At 31.1% G+C, this 18,641-nt stretch overlaps 1 protein-coding gene across 3 annotated transcripts in view; it reads right to left on the bottom strand.

The window, feature by feature from the left end:
• Window positions 1-4,367: 4,367 nt before the first annotated feature.
• LOC118189006 (uncharacterized) overlaps window positions 4,368-18,641 on the bottom strand; it is a 65,490-nt gene continuing 51,216 nt past the window's right edge. For all 3 annotated transcript variants that reach the window (XM_035359536.2, XM_035359537.2, XM_035359538.2), the window contains exons 15-17: window positions 16,062-16,164; window positions 6,515-7,048; window positions 4,368-4,606 (exon numbers count right to left, since the gene is read on the bottom strand). In XM_035359536.2, coding sequence (XP_035215427.2) covers window positions 4,602-4,606; window positions 6,515-7,048; window positions 16,062-16,164 — 642 coding nt within the window. In that variant the 3' untranslated portion in view covers window positions 4,368-4,601. The remainder of the gene's footprint in view (window positions 4,607-6,514; window positions 7,049-16,061; window positions 16,165-18,641) is intronic.

Raw genomic sequence — 18,641 nt, 5'->3', positions numbered from 1 at the left:
AACTGTACTTGATTTGGATTTCAAATTCTTTGAAAGTAAGATTAAATACTGTGTTTTTCATTTTGATCATTAATTATTGCACCATAAAAATTCCTTCACAACACTTTTACAAGTGGCATAATCATAAATGAAGAGGGAACAGAAATTTTATAAGCCAGAAAAGTATTTAAAGTGCCTACTTGATATTTATAATGATAGGGAAATTAATTTGAGTCATATTAATAATGCTCTGCATCATGAAAAGATGCCACAATAGTAACGATAGCTCATCGAGACCTTGAAATATAGTGGCTGGCAGAAGAACTACATTCTCTTCTCATGAATTTGGCAATTTTTGTGCTAGAGGATATTCTTTTATCTTTAATCACAATAGGATTGCCATCAGCTAAGAGACAAGTAAATTGCTTAAATTCCATAATCATATCAGTCATTTCTAAATTGGCCATAGATTATCCCCCAAACAGGTACAAACAATGTAAATGATGTTCAACAAATTTTCAGAGAAGCATAAATTCATTGCCTTTCAAGCTTTTTTAACACAAAGATAAGGACAAGGTCAAAGAACTAATAAAAGCTTGAATTGTGAACGACTTCACTGAATCTAGAGACCATTAACCTTTAACTGCTGTGAGTGGTCTGAGAGATAGCTGAGGATTTTCTAATCGTCATTCCCACCCCTAAAATCAGAGAATGATTCCTGCCCTTCCTCCTACCTTCCAAAACCTTTCCCACACGGTCACACATCCAGTTTCAAACTTCTAACTTTATTATGGTTTCAATTACCACATCTTTTGCTTTATAAGTGGTCTGGAAGACTGGTCACAGCAGATGCGTACCAGTGTTAGTGGACGATAGGCGTTATTTATCGGATGCTTGTTTTTCGTAAAAGTGATAAATATGGCTTCATATTTTACAAGAAAACATTCCATATATATATATATATATATATATCACTCAAAAAGAAATTGAATATTTTGTCAATATTTTTTGATGCAGAATACTCTGATTCAAAAGAATCATCTAGTATTCACGGCGAAAGCAAAATCTGAGCTTTCAACAGATGAATATGATAATTTTTCTAATGACTTTGAACAAAATGATAACTTTTATTGAAAAAAATCACTTCAAATGGTGCAAGAAAGAGCCAAATTGGGTATTACAAACATCAAAGCATAACATAATTATTCAGCTCCCTGGGTCTGAAACATACTGCAAAAATAGGCTCTAGAGCAGTGCCTGAAGTTACTTGGAATTTATGTCCATACATATTGTTCCAGTGATATCCTGATGCTACAATGGAATTTATGTTCATACATATTGTTTCAGTGATGTCCTGATGCTAGAATGGAATTTATGTTCCTAAATATTGTTCCAGTGATATCCTGATGCTACAAAATTGAAAAGAAAAAATTTTATGCCTTTATTAGCTAATCAACTTATTAAACTGTATCTGAAAGCTAAATAACTGTCGCTTTTTTCCATGGGAACTGAAGATAACAATTAAAATAATCTTTGGACAGAATGAAATTAAGAGAATGTCTTCATCTGGAAGAATTCATCTGGATTTATCTGTGTATTTACTTCTGGACATCGAGAAAAGTTTGCCTTAATTCTATGAAATAAGTTATACAAAATGAGATTCCACAATATGTAATGACAGCAAAAAAGTTTATACTTTAAAACCACTTTATTAAAAATCTTTTGGTATGTCCTCTCCTCTCCCAAAAAAGTATATTTAGCAATAAATCAATATAACTCTCCAGAGTTACCTCATTTTCTTAGAACCCTTCCTACTCAAATTTCTAGTTCCTGCACCATAACAATGATTAAGCAGTTGAGTTCTCTGCTGTTTTATTCCCCTGGAAACACTATCCCCAATAGCTTGAGGGCTTGTCCATCTATAATCCTTAGATTTTACAATGGACATTTTTAATCTGCGTCTAGTTTAGGACCCTGAAAGCAATCATAATGAATCAGAAAAAAGCTATAATTTCTTGTCTCTTTTACAGAAATCAACCTGCTGAGAAAAATCAAAAAGTACAGTAAACATTCTTGTGCATTACACGGTTGAAGACTATAACCGGAATAAAAAACATTTTCCCACTACAACAAAAAGCTGAAAAAATTGCATCTGAAGTAGAAATACCTTCAAGTATTTTTGTAACCTTAATGAAGAATATAGAAATTGTTAACAGAAACTAAGATTAAGCATGACAAAAAAAAAAAAAAAAAAAAAAAAAAAAATAAAATAAAATAAATAAATAAATAAAATAAAAAATTGCAATGCTCAGAGGTAAAGGAATATATGCAGAGGTAAATTAGATAATGACACAGTCATAAAGTTCAATATAGTTGACCAGTGATATGGCAGAAAACTGTGGACTTCACTAAGGAACCTATTTACAAAAGCAATGAATTTAAACCTAACTAATGAATGGCCACAACCTTTAAAAATAGAAGATCTTGAAATTCATTTGAAGATTTCTTGAATGCAAACACTCATTGTGATTTGCGAAACTTCAACAAATGCAAAATTTACACCAGATATAAAATCTCTTATCAGATATTAATAAAAGAAATGTTAATACAATATGAACATTTATTTTTTGTAAGCAATCATCCTGAAATATGAAAATATTTCTAATAGGAAACTGTGCTATAATAAACCAATTAATCTTTAGTATTAAAGCTGTCATTAAAAAAAAAAAATCCGGTACTCTTGCTAAGCCTGGAAGCAAAATAATTTCACGATAATTAGAAATAATGTATGTGATAAATTCCAAATAGAGTTAATATAAAGCCTCTGTTCCTTGTAAATTTACAGCTTCTTCTACAGAAGACAAAAGATCTCAAATTCCCATGTTGAAAACAGTAAAGTTTTACATTAAGAAATTATTGCTAAAAGTTTTCAATGAATTTACAATACAAATAATTTGTTTATATTTTTAAAGAATTACTAAGAAACTTTTAGTTTATTGCTAATATCTGTATTTATGAGTTTATATATCATACATATATGGCAAACTATCTTCAGTTGTTTGACACGCAAGCACAGATATTTCTGAGTTATAAAAAAGTATCATTCAAAACAAATGTGACAAACTGAATATTGTAACTTAATAATTTAAATGCCTCATAATAATTTCTCTCTTAGCTTCAGGAATAAGTTAAGTTGAAATTCTGACATAAGGTTTTACATATTTACAGCAGAATATAATTGATTAAATATTTTTGTTTTTAAAAGTAATACTTTTAAAAATCTCTCAACTTACCAGAGTGAATAAGTAATACTTGTGCTTTTGTTATAAATAAAATAGTTCTATAAAGAAAACAAAATTTAGATTCAGTGATAAAAAGTATGGCATCCTTTAAAGTGAAATCATGTGGGAAACTGTCCCCTCAGTTACAGAAATGAAATTTCTTTTGTCTGTGTAAAGAGTTCAAGGAATGGCACTCTGATGTGCATGCAACTTCTACAATAATGTTAGAGATATATTACGAGAATAGCAGGTACCCAGTGATTCTAATCCAAACCAAATAATGCCTTGCAATGTTTTGTAGACAATAACATCTGAACGCATATACAAAGACTGCATTGGTCTTAATAATGCCATTTTGCAATTATGCTCAAGTAAGCAATTATCTTCTGTGATATGAGTAAAAAATATGTAAATTTGCATGATTATGCTCAAGTAAGCAATTATTTCTTGTGATGCTAGTAAAAAATATGTAAATTAATAATCATTTGATTAGAAACCTCTACTGTAAGTCCCCAATACTCGGCAAAAGTTGATACAATAGTTTCAGAAGCTAATGTGAGACAGAATCATAGTTGAATACTAGCATTATGTTTTCCTCCAGATTGGCATTAATTCCACATACTGGTCTTGCATTGAAGCCTTCATGCTATGAACAACTAAAGAGTTGACATTTGGTCACCATGACATGTAATTTTGAAATACATCAAGCTGAACAATAGTGAGGGTCTGTTTAGCTAATGTAATGAATACTAACGAGTTGGCTATTTTTAATAATTTAGTTATACTTAGCACTAAAAATAATGATTTATTCAAAAACATTTGTTTTTGTCCAGTATTCTGATTATGCAAACTGGGGGGGGGGAACTAAACATATTTTTTATATTGTGAATTGATGCAATATTCCTATGCTGGCTAAATGAGACCAAGATGATGACTGCTTTATTTTCAGGCAAATTATTAGGAATTTTCTTGTTATTCCTTAATACTAGCATATATTTTAAGGAATTATGTAAAATAATACACTTTTTACAGTATTATTATTACACTAACAGAATTTAAAATGCCACTGTGAACACAATAACAACATCAAAAAATAAAATAAAAAACTTGTACCAGAGCTCAATTTTATTAGTAGTAGTTTCATAGCACATTATTCAATCTAAGACAGCAGTTCTGTTAGAAAATGTTGGCATAATCTTGTAACAAAAGAAACATTCTATTGTACTGTATTCTAAGTCTATGAAGTAATTTGCTAACTTTGTTTTCTAGCTCTCTATCATTTTACAATAACTTGACTTCTTTTTGCACACTCCCATTTTTAACTACGAAGCTATCTTGGCATCACACTGAAATAAAGAGGAATTTCAATGTCATGTAATTGCTAAACAATAATGAAAAAAAAAAAAAAAAAAATAAAATAAATATTTAATTCTTTTAAAAATAGTATGTCTTTAACAGCTCCAGAAAGAAGACACAATTCATAGTTGTTTCATAATCTAAATATAAGTATGTTCACCAGTTATTTGATTGATTAATTAATCTGATTGCATTTTATTTGATCTGAAGAAACAAAAACACAATTTTCTTACACTAATTTAAATGCCATTGAAGAAGTCAAGGGTTATCCATAGAATAACTGATACTGGCAGCAAATTTAAGAAAAATCAGCCCCCCTTGTATTATTTATCATAAAATTAACAAACACTTAATAGCATTACCTAATCAGTTATTACAAACAAAATATTACAGCTTTAACTCTTTTGTTAAAATGTTTTACAAAATTTGATAATTCAAAGGAAAATATAAATAATAATGTAATATTACATTTTATTAACAAACTAATTTGTTTAGTAATATAATAAAAGTCTGAAAATGAAAATGTCAGAAATTCAGCCCAGCTAAAGAATCTTCCCCGCTCCAGAACTCATAAATTTAGATTAAATTTAATTTACTGGGTTTTGAATGCCTAATTTTATTGCTAAGATAAGCATTTAAAAAAAGCAACAGAAACTGAGGAAATGAAAAATGTGGGCATGCTCATGTTTTATGAATACATTTAGTTCTAAATTTATTTCATTTTTTAAATCACATTCCCTGCCTTTAATACATAAAGCATATTTCATTTCCTAATGAATGACTATCAAAATTTATAATGCCAATTTTTATTTTATTTTAAACCTGAATTTTAAAGCATTGCATGTAATGAACTGAAAAATTTGGAAATCAACACAGTTCCACAAGAATGAAAATTTTCAGACTTTTATTAGATTATTAATCTACTTAAAAAATAATACATTTGAGATTTAAAATGTTTCATACAAATTACCCAAAAAAGGAGTGCATTTTAACTCCAGGCACTGTGTCAGCCCCTTATCTCTTGATTACACTGTAAACCAGTTATTAATAAATTAAATTTCAATATGTATATTGGTTAACTCCACAAATGCCTATCACATGCAAAAGTGTAACAAAATAATGCAACACTTCTGCTTTAAAAAATGTCATTTGTTCAATCAATTTCGTCAAAAAATATTGATTTACTTTTTAAACGTCCCGTTGTTTGTTCACCCATTATATAAACTTTTAAAAGTCTGTTACATTTCAGTAAAATGATGCATATTTGTTCAATAATTATATAACTATTTTTACTTGAAATTAAATAATGTATAAAAATTGTGAAAAGTATGAATGAAACTGAGAATTAAAACAAACATACACATGACGTTATTTTTATACAGCTTCGTATTAAATAAAATTAAAACACTCTAGTTTATTAGCTTTATAAATTCATTTACTTTGGCTCTGTAATTATTTTTAACTTCAAAGCTTACTCAAACATTTATATATCAATATTCAAGTTTTAAACACTTTTAACTGTTTATTTCTATGCATCTTTCTGATGTTAGTCATGGAATTAAAAACAAAAAGAAATTATGATATTTATTTTTCAACTTGAAATAATTCATAAATATATTTATTTTTGAAACAGCATTTTATTTAAAAAAGACATCATAAGTCAGAATAATAAGTGAAAAGAATGCTTTAATGTTTTCTGATACATAATTATACATAGTTATGTTTCATATTTTGGGGAGAGGACTGGCTTTGATTCTTTTATGACATGTTGGCAGATGTGGGATTAATGACAGTCATCTGACACTTTTGAACTTTTCTTATTTTTATTAAAATTACAGTAATACACTACTTAAGTATATGCTTTTGAAAACTTTTGCTGGTTACATAAAACTGCTTACCTTGAGAGTGTGGAACATAATGGCCACTGCTAATGGCTGCTGTCTGGGTATGTACCATAGCAGCAGATGTTGGTATCATAGCCATAGGGGCATGAGGCAAAACATGAGTTGGAGTTCCCACATGACTACCAGGAGTCTGACCATGCAGATGATGATTTTGCAATGATGATGCAAACGTAGCAGGGTGAGGTGCATGTGGCTGCTGTGGAAGCAGTACAATCGGTTGAGGTGTTCCTGCATATGAGGCAGCAAAAGGATGACCCTGATTTGATGATGAATGATTCGCATGCAAAGGATGTTGGGTAGTCATATGACCATGCGTATACATCACTGGTTGGGGAGTTGGAGCATTACTAGGATGACCAGTTGGAGTTGGTGGCTGTCCATGCCCACTTGAAGGTGGTGGTTGATGAACAGGAGATGGAGCAGGGTGGAGATTTGGAGTTTGTGATTGAGGTGTAGATGGAGCAGAATGCTGTCCACTATTAGCAGATGCCATAGCATGCTGAATACCTGGAGTTCCTGGATGAGGCACTGGAAAATAAAATCAGCGTTAGTTTGAAGGAAAATTTAAATTATAACAGTTTGTCATTAACAAAATCTCTACAGTGTACAGATTAACAAGTCTGCTTTAATATAATGAATATGATTACACTGAAGTTCAATTAAAAAAAATATAAGGCCATAAACTGGGATAAACAAAATTCAAGTATGCTGCAGTATTACATATGCAACATGATATGCACACATAAATATATCACCATTAGAGAGCAAAAATTAAAAGGGAGAAAATTAAAGGATGGAAAACTCGTGAAGGTGGTTTTTGATGTGGTTCAAAGAACTGAATTCATACTGCTAACAGAAATCAGATGGGATATGAAAACATAAAAACCTGATGAAGCTATGTCTACAGAATGTGCAGGGTTTGGTAGGAATCCCACATTCCTGATACATTTGTAATGGAATATGAGGTATAACTGCCTGTTAAAACAAAATGTCTCTCTTATTACTAAAATAAAATGCATTTTGTTGGTTACTGCAGGGGGGGGAGGGTAACCCAATCGTACCAGCCAGAACTGAAACGTCAATCAAACAAATGGCGTCGTCATGGGTCATCACGATGTTCGAAATTTCGTCAGAACCCCAGCACAATGTGAAAGTTATGGTGATTCTCATGTACGACTGTGATGGTGTCATCCTAATGCATACCGTTCACCCACAGCAGACCGTCACTGCGCAGTATTACTGCTCATTTTTGGAGCACAATCTCCGACCAGCTTTGAGAAAAAAACGGCGACACTTTCTGCAGAATGCTCCTATCATTTTGCACAACAATGCTCGGCCGCATGCAGCGCAAGCTGTGACTGATTTGTTCAAGCGATGGGGCTGGGAAGTGCTTTACCATCCACCATACTCCCCAGATCTAAGCCCTTGTGACTATGACTTAATTCCTTGATGGAACCACTTCATGGCACTCGCTTCCTAACTGTTCCTGAGATTCTTGCGGCAGTAGACTGGTCCATTCAAACTATCAACAAAACAGGTGCTGCTACAGGTATTCTGCGACTTCCACATCGTTGGAAACGGGTTGTACACAATGCTGGCGACTATATTGAAGGACTGTAAAACATGGTGACATGAATCACTTTTGTATTCCTTGTAAATAAATAGTTGCCACTATTAAAGTTCCAACCCTCGTATTATGAAAAATTAAAAAGAAGATATTTTTAATTAATTACATAGATAATTTTGCTTTTGCTAAGAGCTGTTTCATAAACTGTGCTTTATAGATTATATACTTTGTTTATTTTTCAGATTCAAAATAAAAAGTTGTATAATAAATTGTCAAAACGAAACTTTATAATATGACAGTAGAAAATAAAAATGTTTTATTTAAAATATAATTTTAATATATTACCATTGTTTTAATGAAATTTATCAATGTTATGATGTTTTAAAAAAATGACTAAAAAATTCTCAGATCTGGAATTAAAAATTTTCTATAGAAACTGATCTTAAAATCGTCAAAATGTTGACAAATTTAGAACCGTTTAATAAAAGAATTCACATCCCCAAATTGAAAAGTTGTTTAAGAGCTCTATATTAGAAAAAATTTATTTTCGAAATGCTTATGTTCCACTTCTTGCTTAGAAACTTGAGTATCCCAACATTTATATTAAAAATAGAAACAAATTCTAACCATAGATGTGAGTGAATCACCAAAAATATTCCTCCAAAATGCTAATTCACACTCAAAATGGTAGTCGTAAAAACAGACAGAAATTTCAGATGATTAAAATTAAGGACCTTCTGCTGATTTTGACCAAAATTAAGGACTTTTAAAAACAAAAATAGATTCCAAAAATAATCTAAGAACTCTTAAGGACCGTAAGAACCCTGATTTCTGTATTTACTTAAATAATATTTTATCTGTACTGTATTTATTTTTTAAGATGTTTACAACACCAATTTTCAAGCTTACCACAACTCACGCATTCTCTATGCACCATGAATTAAAAAAATCCAGACGAGAATAATATATTGATTATTCACAAGAGCTGCATTTTCCTTCAAAATTTTAATAATTAGCAATGCTATATTAATTCACATCAAAATTCTTTCAATAAAATAAAGTGTTCAGTTATAACTAACAAAACGTATTTATTTATATATACATAATTCTAAAGCATGATAAAGAGCTGCTAAGCCACCTCCCCCCCCAAAAGAGCTTAAAGGCCCGTCGTTTCCACTACTGCATACGAACGCGTTACGTCAGTTGAAGATACGCCTACGGCATCCGTACAAGCGTATTGTCGCGTGTCCGTAGATTATTTTCATTTTATGCCGCTAAGTGTCACTGTAATATTTTGGCGCCAATCAACCAGTTCACCGAATTACGACGCTGAACATTTGAATTTTTCCAGTTTAAGTGAGTATTGTTTATTTTGGATTTGATATAGATCCTGACGTAAGACGCAGAAAAGTTTTGTTTCTTTTACTCTAAAAAAAATGGGGCGGTAAAGAAAGGAAATTCCATGTTATTGGATATTTTTACTTCTGCTTATGAACTGCGTAAATAAAGTACACGAGCATTTTTTAGATAAGTAAGGTTATTATGTATATTATGAACATCACTAATAGCATAAAAGCTGAAGTAAATTAAAAAAATTTCTTTGCGTTTCTAGAAACCTTAAATATTAATCAAATAATATATATATTATTAAAACTAAAATGTAATATTACTGAAAAAATAAACAAATAAATAAAATAAAAAAGTTAAATGAATTAAAAAATAGTTGGTACTTTAAAAATACACAGCAACTGTAAAGAAAGGTTCACAATATTTACATAAAATTTGCTATGCTTGTATACCACTGACTGCCAAGTGAGATTGTATATTTTTAAAATATGCCCAAATTTGGGGAGAAAGCAGGTAATATATAAAATTTTAGCATCAATTTCTTCATTTTTAATTTCTTCAGGGTCATAGCCGGATAATTTACTAGAAATCTTGTTTGTTTTAAAATGCACTATGCTTTATGCATAATTCATAAAATATTTTAAATTTAAAAATTTTTAATTCATATCTCTTTTTATAGAAGAAGTTATAAAAAGAAGCTTTTTCTCTTTATATATATATACACACACATTAGGTAAAGAAAGTGGAAATATTTAATTCCTGCACTTCTGCTGGAGAGGACTGAATTTAAAAGCAATTATTAATTTCAAAAAAAAAAAAGTTTAAGGCATCAATACTGTCTCATGCTAATTGTAGAGCTGGAAACATCCTAAAGTCTGAGCACAGGAATGTACATTCACATAAAAGTGAAACAAAATATATATATATATACAGGGTATGCTTTGAATTCGTATTATATAATTTTCAAAATTTTTGCAGGGAAAATTTAAATAAATAGGAGCATAAATAAAACATTATATTTAATGCATATAAATAAATTATAAAAAACGAATATAGGTCAAATTGGAACAAGAAGCTAAGAAAGTTGCAGACAGGGTGGAAGCGTATGGGATTCGAACAAACGCCCCCAAAAGTTAAACGTTGTCACCATCAGCTTTACCACTAAGCTAGCATCACACGTGGATGGTATGCATATTTTGGCTTATATACATCATTCAGTAAATCAGTTCTTAAAACTAAATTTTTTGGTTCTATTTCAGTGTGCTATCGTCTAAAAAATTCAACAGAGTTTGTTCCTCAGCTTCTAGTACATTTCTTACAAAAAACATTATCTTTTAAAGTAGCATTTCGATTGAAGTTAAATGGGCTGCTAAAAATATATTCTATGCGCTTACAAATTATATATTAGCCAAAAAAGTATATTTACAAATAGAGAAATACAAATTTAACATACACTTTAATGCAGAAGAATATTTAAAAGGCTATCAAATTTAATTTATAATTAACGTTTTTAGTTTTTACCCGTTTCAAAAGAAAAAAATAACAAATCTTTTAATACGATATCTGATTTGCTATAGCAGTTTGATATAGTAGGATGTTCATTTTCATTAAAGGTAAATGTGTAGGCAGAACTAGGAAATAATTGTCAGGACAAATCTTGCTATTTCATGGATAGAATTATAAATTTTGCGCTGATTTTCTTGAACTGAATTTCTTGAATGCCTGATGATATCTGCGAACAAGTACTGTAATTGCAGTTATCTTATTTTTCTTATCTTTTTTAACTAAATTCTGCTGATTGCTGTCTTTTTTAGCACGCAGATTCCTCGCTATAATGTTAATTCAGAAATAAGTATTTTTTATCAAAACATTCTTTCCCTAAGCAAGCGTTCATTGCAACTTCTGCCGCCATTAATTTTTGGCGACAACACCTGACTGCTCCTTTTTTACCACGTGACCCCAATGCATCCGCAGACATACGGATAGAAGGTGAACATTGTTGAACTCCCTCCGTGCATCATCCGTCACCTCACATCGACTGGATTGCAGATGTCAATCAAAGTGAATTCGCTCGCTGATTGGAGAAACACATAGACACTGCAACGCATACACAGCAGTGGAAACGGGCCTTATGAGTTCAATCCATACACTTGACCTGCATTTTAATCACTCTCCCACTTGTAACAGATGGCACATGAAGCAACAGCAGAAAGTGAGCTAATATCGGGACCACCACATCTTGACAACAAAAGAAGATCATCTTTAGCTTTCCATTCGTCCACGGACTAAATTCTAACAATATATCACTATGCACAATCCATAAAATACTAATCACTTCAGTTAATTCCCATTTCTATTTAAGCTGATATGGAATTTCTAGCCGACATTTCAAAAAATGAAACATTTTCAAATATTTCATGACAGATACCAAAATAGTTTTTATTCATATACTAGCAATGACAATTATGAATAGTTTATAAATATATTCAATCTCTTCCCCCCCTGGTGAATTACAACCAGGAGCAACACTGCCAACATTTCTACCCATTGTTTCCATCACCAGCTCGCCAACTTGTTTCCTGTAATTTTCATCTTGTGTTTTGATAACAATATTGCTTTTGCATTAAAATTTTAATTTTATGTGGTACTTTGCACTTATTTCTTATTACCGCCAATAGCTCTGGAGCAAATCCAACGATAAGTCAAGCTCATCCTAGCTGTATGTACTAAGCACCCACCAAGGATTCATGATTGAATTACAACCACTTTGTTGCAGATAAACACTTTCAGCCGGTCAAGAGTTTGGATTGAGAAAAAAAAAAAAAAAAAAAAAGAAACAACAACTGGATATACTGTTGCATCCAAACATTATTGGTTCCACAAGTAGAAAAGGCAGAATGAAGCTATTTGATTGCAAACAGCAACAGAAGATTTATTTTTCATGTTTTAACAACTACAATCATTTCTGTTCTTGTACATGAATATTTTTTAATGGCTACATAACTGGAAAACATTTTTCTAAATGAAATTGCAGTGTAACCAGAGACATTTAATGGCAGCTTCTGCTCAAGTAAAAAGGCATTAAAAACTTTGGTCCCGAAGAAAACTATTAATACAATTTACATAGTTTAGGGATTTTTCTTTATGCACGTTTCAGTACATTAGCTCTTTCCTCACCCGAAATCGATAAATTCTAATGATAATCAATTGTGAATGTATTACTTTTTCCTGATGAAATAATAAAAGAAGTCACCTAATATAATTTTGAAAAATGCAATGGCGTTTTACTTTTATTTTACAAGCACTGTTAAGAGGAAAGATTGTAGACCTTCAAGAATATATTAAAGCACATAAAATTTGCACTGCCTCCAATGCAATTATGTTCTTGAGTTTTTGTGCATGCACAAATAAGAACACTGGCCTTTTTCACTGAACAAAACTGAAAAATCACAATAACAAATCATAAACATTGCAAAAGTATTATTTCCTCTATGCAACAATACTCAGAATATCATCCATCTGTGATTTCTGAAAAATCCGTGAGCATTTTACTTAATTTATTTAGTTATAAACTTAATGAAAAATCACAGACCTTTATAAATATCTTAATACTGGGAGCACTTAAAGTGTCCTCACGATAAAAATGTGCTGACATATACAACACAATGAGTTGAATAATCATTAACAATTTACTTTTAATACTACACTTTAAAAAAGATTAAAACACAGTAAATATGCTGTACAGATATCTTTCTTAATGCACTACATATTTTCAAACTTAATAGTGTAATCAATGGCCTTAAAAAAGTCTTTATTTTTTAATTTACTTTTGTATAATCATATGATAAACTAAAAAAATATTAGCACATAAAAAAGTTGAAATTTTACCAAAAGATTACAAAATGAATATCATTCTTCAACTATAAAATGATTATATAAATATCTGATTATAATCTGATTATATAAATATCTGATTAAAATCTGATTATATAAATACTTAAATATATAGATAATTTAATTCAGTGACTTCACTGCTATTTCTTTATTCTATTCTAAAAGTTTTGCACATCAAACTTTCCTAAGGGGTTAACTTTTTAAGTAAATACCCAAGAACAGTATGAAGAACTTTTTTGCTACAATGTCAAATTAATTCTGCTTTTATTTTTCTGCTGGTGAATAAAAAATAAATAAACAAACAAGTGTTTTCCCTTAATTATTACAGATTAAAGTAAATAAAAACTATTCTACAATTTAGACTTTACAATAATTATTTTTCTTAATGAATTTTTTTTTCTTTGCATATTATTTCTGAGATATCAAACCAAAAATCATAGAATAAATGAAGCATATATTGTAAGTGAAGAAGATGCATGATTTTAATTCAAAAATTTCTTACAGCTTTCTAACAAAGGTAAAAAGTAACAGTTTCAATATTTAAATACAAATGTACATTTACAAGCAGGTCAAAGGCACCCATAAATACTAAATAAGGTACAACTCTGATAAACGCCCTAATTTCACCAAATGTGGCGATATGTGTTTTGCGCTGGTTTTTGGCACGATTGCATGTTGTATGGCAACCATGTCGACATTGAAAAATCTTTTGGTGGAGTAGTTTAATAGCTAGTTGGCAAGGTTGGTTCGTGTCGCGTGTGATTTTGAAATGGCCTATGTTGCGATGAAAGACGTGGTGGGAAGGTTTCAGCCGCGTATTTTAGATTGTGTGCAGAGTAAATTTAGTATGAAAAGGTACGATGTTGGAGTTGTTAACGAGTATTTTGTTCACGGATGTATTTATGGGGATCGTAGTGTATTTTTGGAATTTCTGTGGGAGTCAGGACTTTTAAAACGGAGTGTGACGTGTCCAAAATGCGGAGCTGATATGAGAACTCGGACGAAAAATGGTGTTTCTGATACTTGTGTGGGTTTGCAGTAAAATTGTTGCTAATAAAGTATGTGGGTGTCAGCGGAGTTTAAAGGTTTGGATCTTGGTTTTCGTGTAACAAGTTAACGTTGGAGGAAGTTTTTATTGTTACTTTCGAAATTTTGAATCGTAGGAAGGCATGTGATATAGCAAAATCGTGGAAGTTTTCTTCACAGACGCTGTGTGACTGGCGAAATTTTATTAACGAATGTATTTTGGACTTTGTATGCTCTGTATCTGAGAAGATAGGCGGGAAAGATATTTCTGCTTTTAAAAGAAGCTTTCATTATGGTAAGTGCATTTTATTTTATTGTTTTTATGTTGTAGAATGTTATATTCATTGTTTTTTGTATGAATTTCCGTTTTTATTGATGTTTTTTGAATTGTCTGAAATTTATTTTAGTTTATTTTCTTGATTTGTTTTTAGTATAGATTGTGCAATTCGTAGATGTTTTTTAAAGTTGAAACAGAACGCTGTATACATGGTATTCTTTGAAATTTATTGTTATTTTAATTTATTAAAGCGAGGTGTGTGTAGTTCGTAGATTCGTTCGTTACCTAAAGTGTGCCATTCGTAGATGTTTTTTTAAGTTAAAACATGTCGCTGTGTACATGGATTCTTGTCAAATATTTTTGGTTAGAAACTTTACATTTTTGCTATCTAAATTTTTTGTTTTTGTTTCGGATTTTTAGCTTAAATAGTGTGTTCAAAACGTAGTTTTTGCATGTGCGAAAACCGCGTTTTTGGAGACATTTTAGGCTTAAAGTTTGAAATGTAGACAAAAAATTTAGATAGTAATATGGCCGTGTAAAGTTTCTCGCCAAAAATGTTTGGCGAGAAATTTGGCGACTTGAAGGCGCATATCAGAGTAGTTCCCTAAATAATATTTCTGAAGTAATACAAGCAATTGTACTATTCTGTAACTTCCTAAGCAGTGAAATGTTTTAATCTCAAACATTTTTTATAAGAAATTGATGCACAGTCTTTAGGCAGAAAAGAAATGCTTAACTGGTTAATCATGGCAAGACACTAGAATGCTATGGAGGTCAAAAGTCACAGTGCGCAAAGAAAAATTAACTTACATTTATATTTGAAATAAACTTAAAAGGTTTAAGTTATGACATGCTGTTAGTTTGGGGCCATTGACCAGACTAATAGAACAGATATCAAACAAGATTTATTAATAATCTATAGTCAAAGATAGGAACTGCTTAAAAAGATCTGGTTTACTCTGATTACTTATTTCTACAAACAAAATATGTAAAATTCCAGACTTAGAACATGGAGAACTACAATATGGAGTTCTAATTTACTTAGAACTCCATATTGTAGAAAAAAGAAATGTGTCAGTTGTTAAAAAAACAGCGAGTTCATAATCAAGATTTATTCTTGTAAAGTTAACTACAATAAATCACATTTCTCAGTCTAAAGGTATGATGACTTCCTTTAAAGCAAAACTGGCTTACTCTTATATTACATATTGGAAAAATTATAGAAAATACCCATGCAAACATCCTACTCTGTCAGAACAAAGATGAAATTCCACATGCTCTAACAATTCATCGATACAGCCATTTGAAAGCATAAAGCTAAAGTTCAATTTGAATTCATTAACTATAAAAAGAGAAAACAGCACAATTTCACAGTTTGCTAATATTACAGTATTTTAACATAAATTACAAACTATTTTAAGAATACTCACTGTACACGTGAGTTGGAATCTGGGGGCTCTCTCCATATGCAGCAGATGTTGGAACCATACCAACAGTCTGAGGTGTCAGAACTCGAGGCATTAAAGAATACATCTAAGAGATGAAATATTTATGCAAGTTTGATATGTATGAATAATTTACATCAGAAAAAATGCATTACATTCATAACATGATGAAATATTTAGCAGTAACCATGAACTGTTCAAACAATATTTAAATATGAGTATCATAACATTAATATTTTATATGTACATGACCAAAGTGTCAATGATCAAAATTACTAATTCAAACAACATACTGCTTTAACCAGATAGGAAATTATTGGTAAATATTTCTGTAACACAGCAGTGCATACAGCAGTCAAATACAAATTATGTTTACATAAAATATTGCAGTTTATCTGAAAATGTATCCATCTTTTTTTTTTTTTTTTTTCATAAATTAGCCGAAATTTTAAAATGGAACTTGAATACGCCACTTCAGTTTTGATTCCACTCCACTGCTAATCTATTCTACCAAGAAATGACATTCATGTTCATCACAACCTTATATGTGACTTTACTATGCAAACCATGATATTTATTTAAATTAACCATTTATTTTATGTTCAGAAACTGTACTGTCATCTCTCCCTTTCCTGCCAGAATGCAAATTTTACTCTGTGCATGTTTAAATGAGGTAGAAAGAGATATTTAAATGGAGGTTTTAGTTTGCTTAGTCAGAGTGTGTGTTCTGACTGCAGAAGGCTACATTACTAATTGAAATTCCATGATAGCATTCTGTCTATGGCGTTGCTTTAACCTTGCTAATAGTGCTGCCAATTCAGTGTAGGTTGGAGTCAATTTGCATGTTAATTAATTTTGCATAGCCTTTGGCTAATTTAACAACTTTTAAATTTGAATATCTTACTTTTGAGTATATGCCATGAAAGCTAGCTAGTTTTGTAAGTACCAGGAGTGCTTGAGTTATATCTAGTACAAGAAGCACAGAAAAGCACAATAGCCACCACTGCTTTAAGAGGACAGCCTTTAGTTTGGTATAAATGAATTGGCAAATTTATGTTGGGTGATCCAAGAGTAACACCTACAAAACTGAAATATTTACAAATGCACTTGCCAAAGCATTCCCCCACTATAAAAGAGAGGGCTAAAGCTGGAGGCAAAACTTTTCAGTAAATATCAGTTTAAAGCAGAACCGATATTCATCTTGCAGAAAACACAAATTTTTAATTTGTTGTACAGAAAAAGGTCTGTTGAAGAAATTATACCAGTCATTTTACCTATGTGGCTGCCTCAAGTACAAGATTTCTTTGAATTAAGAAAACCAACAACACTTGAGAATCTGTTTGAGTCTGCTGTGAAATTTTAAACCATGTGTGTGGCAGAAAAGACACATATCACAGGATATGGCCAGAGGTCAAATGGGCAAAGTTTCAGGCCTGCATCTCAATGAAGACCACAATTTGCCAGAATAAGCATTTTGGAAGTAGGCAAAAAGATTCAACCATGAATGGTGGTAGCCAAAATGAAGAGCAAAACAAGGAAAATAATAAGAAAATTTTAAACTACGCAGGGGTACTGAAGATTAGAAGGTACAGTTACTATGGAGGCAAGAATATCCAGCTAAAATTCAATTAAATACTTTAATTGTTAAAATTTTAGTGTTGACAATAGTGCAAGTTTTGCCAAGTAATGTCCCTGCAGATGCACTGTTAGACATTAAGGCTCAGAGCAGTTTCTATTGGAAAAATTTTTCTCCAAGTATTTTAGAAAATATAGATTGTTTGGTGTGGCGGGAGCAAAAGTTAAAACCGTTTAAGACAAGCACTGCATGTATATAGATAAAGTATAATTGCACATTCAGTTAAAATGAATGGCAAAAGATTGTATTCTTTGTGGTGAAACATTTGTGGTCCAAGCATCCATAATTTTGAATATGGATTTCTTAACAGCAGCAGGAGCAAAATTCAATTTTCAGGAATCCACTCTGCAGTTAGATATGAAGAAGATGGAATACAAAAAAGCGCAGTCACTAGTGATTGACCTAAACCATTAAGTGGTGGAAGGAAAAAACACACTGGAGAGTTTGTCAAGACAATTCTCTAAATTATTTAGTGAAAAGGCTGACCACAGATTGTGAGTCACAGCACTCACATCAGAAATGAGGCCCTTGTAAGAGCAAAGCCCTATCGGTACAATAAAGCTAAAGAGCAAATTATAGATTCTCATATTCAAGAGATGTTGTGAAATAAAATTATAGTTCTAATAAGCAGCCCTTGTGCAAACCTAGTGGTTCTATGCTGAAGGAAAAATAATCTCCCATCTACAGATTTTAAAACAGGGTGATTCCTAGATGACTAATGGGAACTCAGCAGAGTGATTTAAAATATCCTGTCTATCCTCTTCCCATAGTTAAAGAAATTATTTGCAAAGTTAAATCTACCAAGACTACTTTAGATTTGACTTCAGGTTGCTTGCAAATTGGTGTAAAGCCAGAAGACGTTCCAAAAACTGATTTATCACAAAGTCTGGTGGTATATGTGTTAAAGTAAAATGCTTGCATATAGTAAG

Source organism: Stegodyphus dumicola, chromosome 6 (assembly GCF_044657685.1).
Source record: "Stegodyphus dumicola isolate Sdum_Otavi_A_Nest chromosome 6, ASM4465768v1".
NCBI lineage: Eukaryota > Metazoa > Arthropoda > Arachnida > Araneae > Eresidae > Stegodyphus > Stegodyphus dumicola.
The sequence above is the reverse complement of the archived record's forward strand: the minus strand, read 5'-3'. Positions and strand labels throughout refer to the sequence as shown.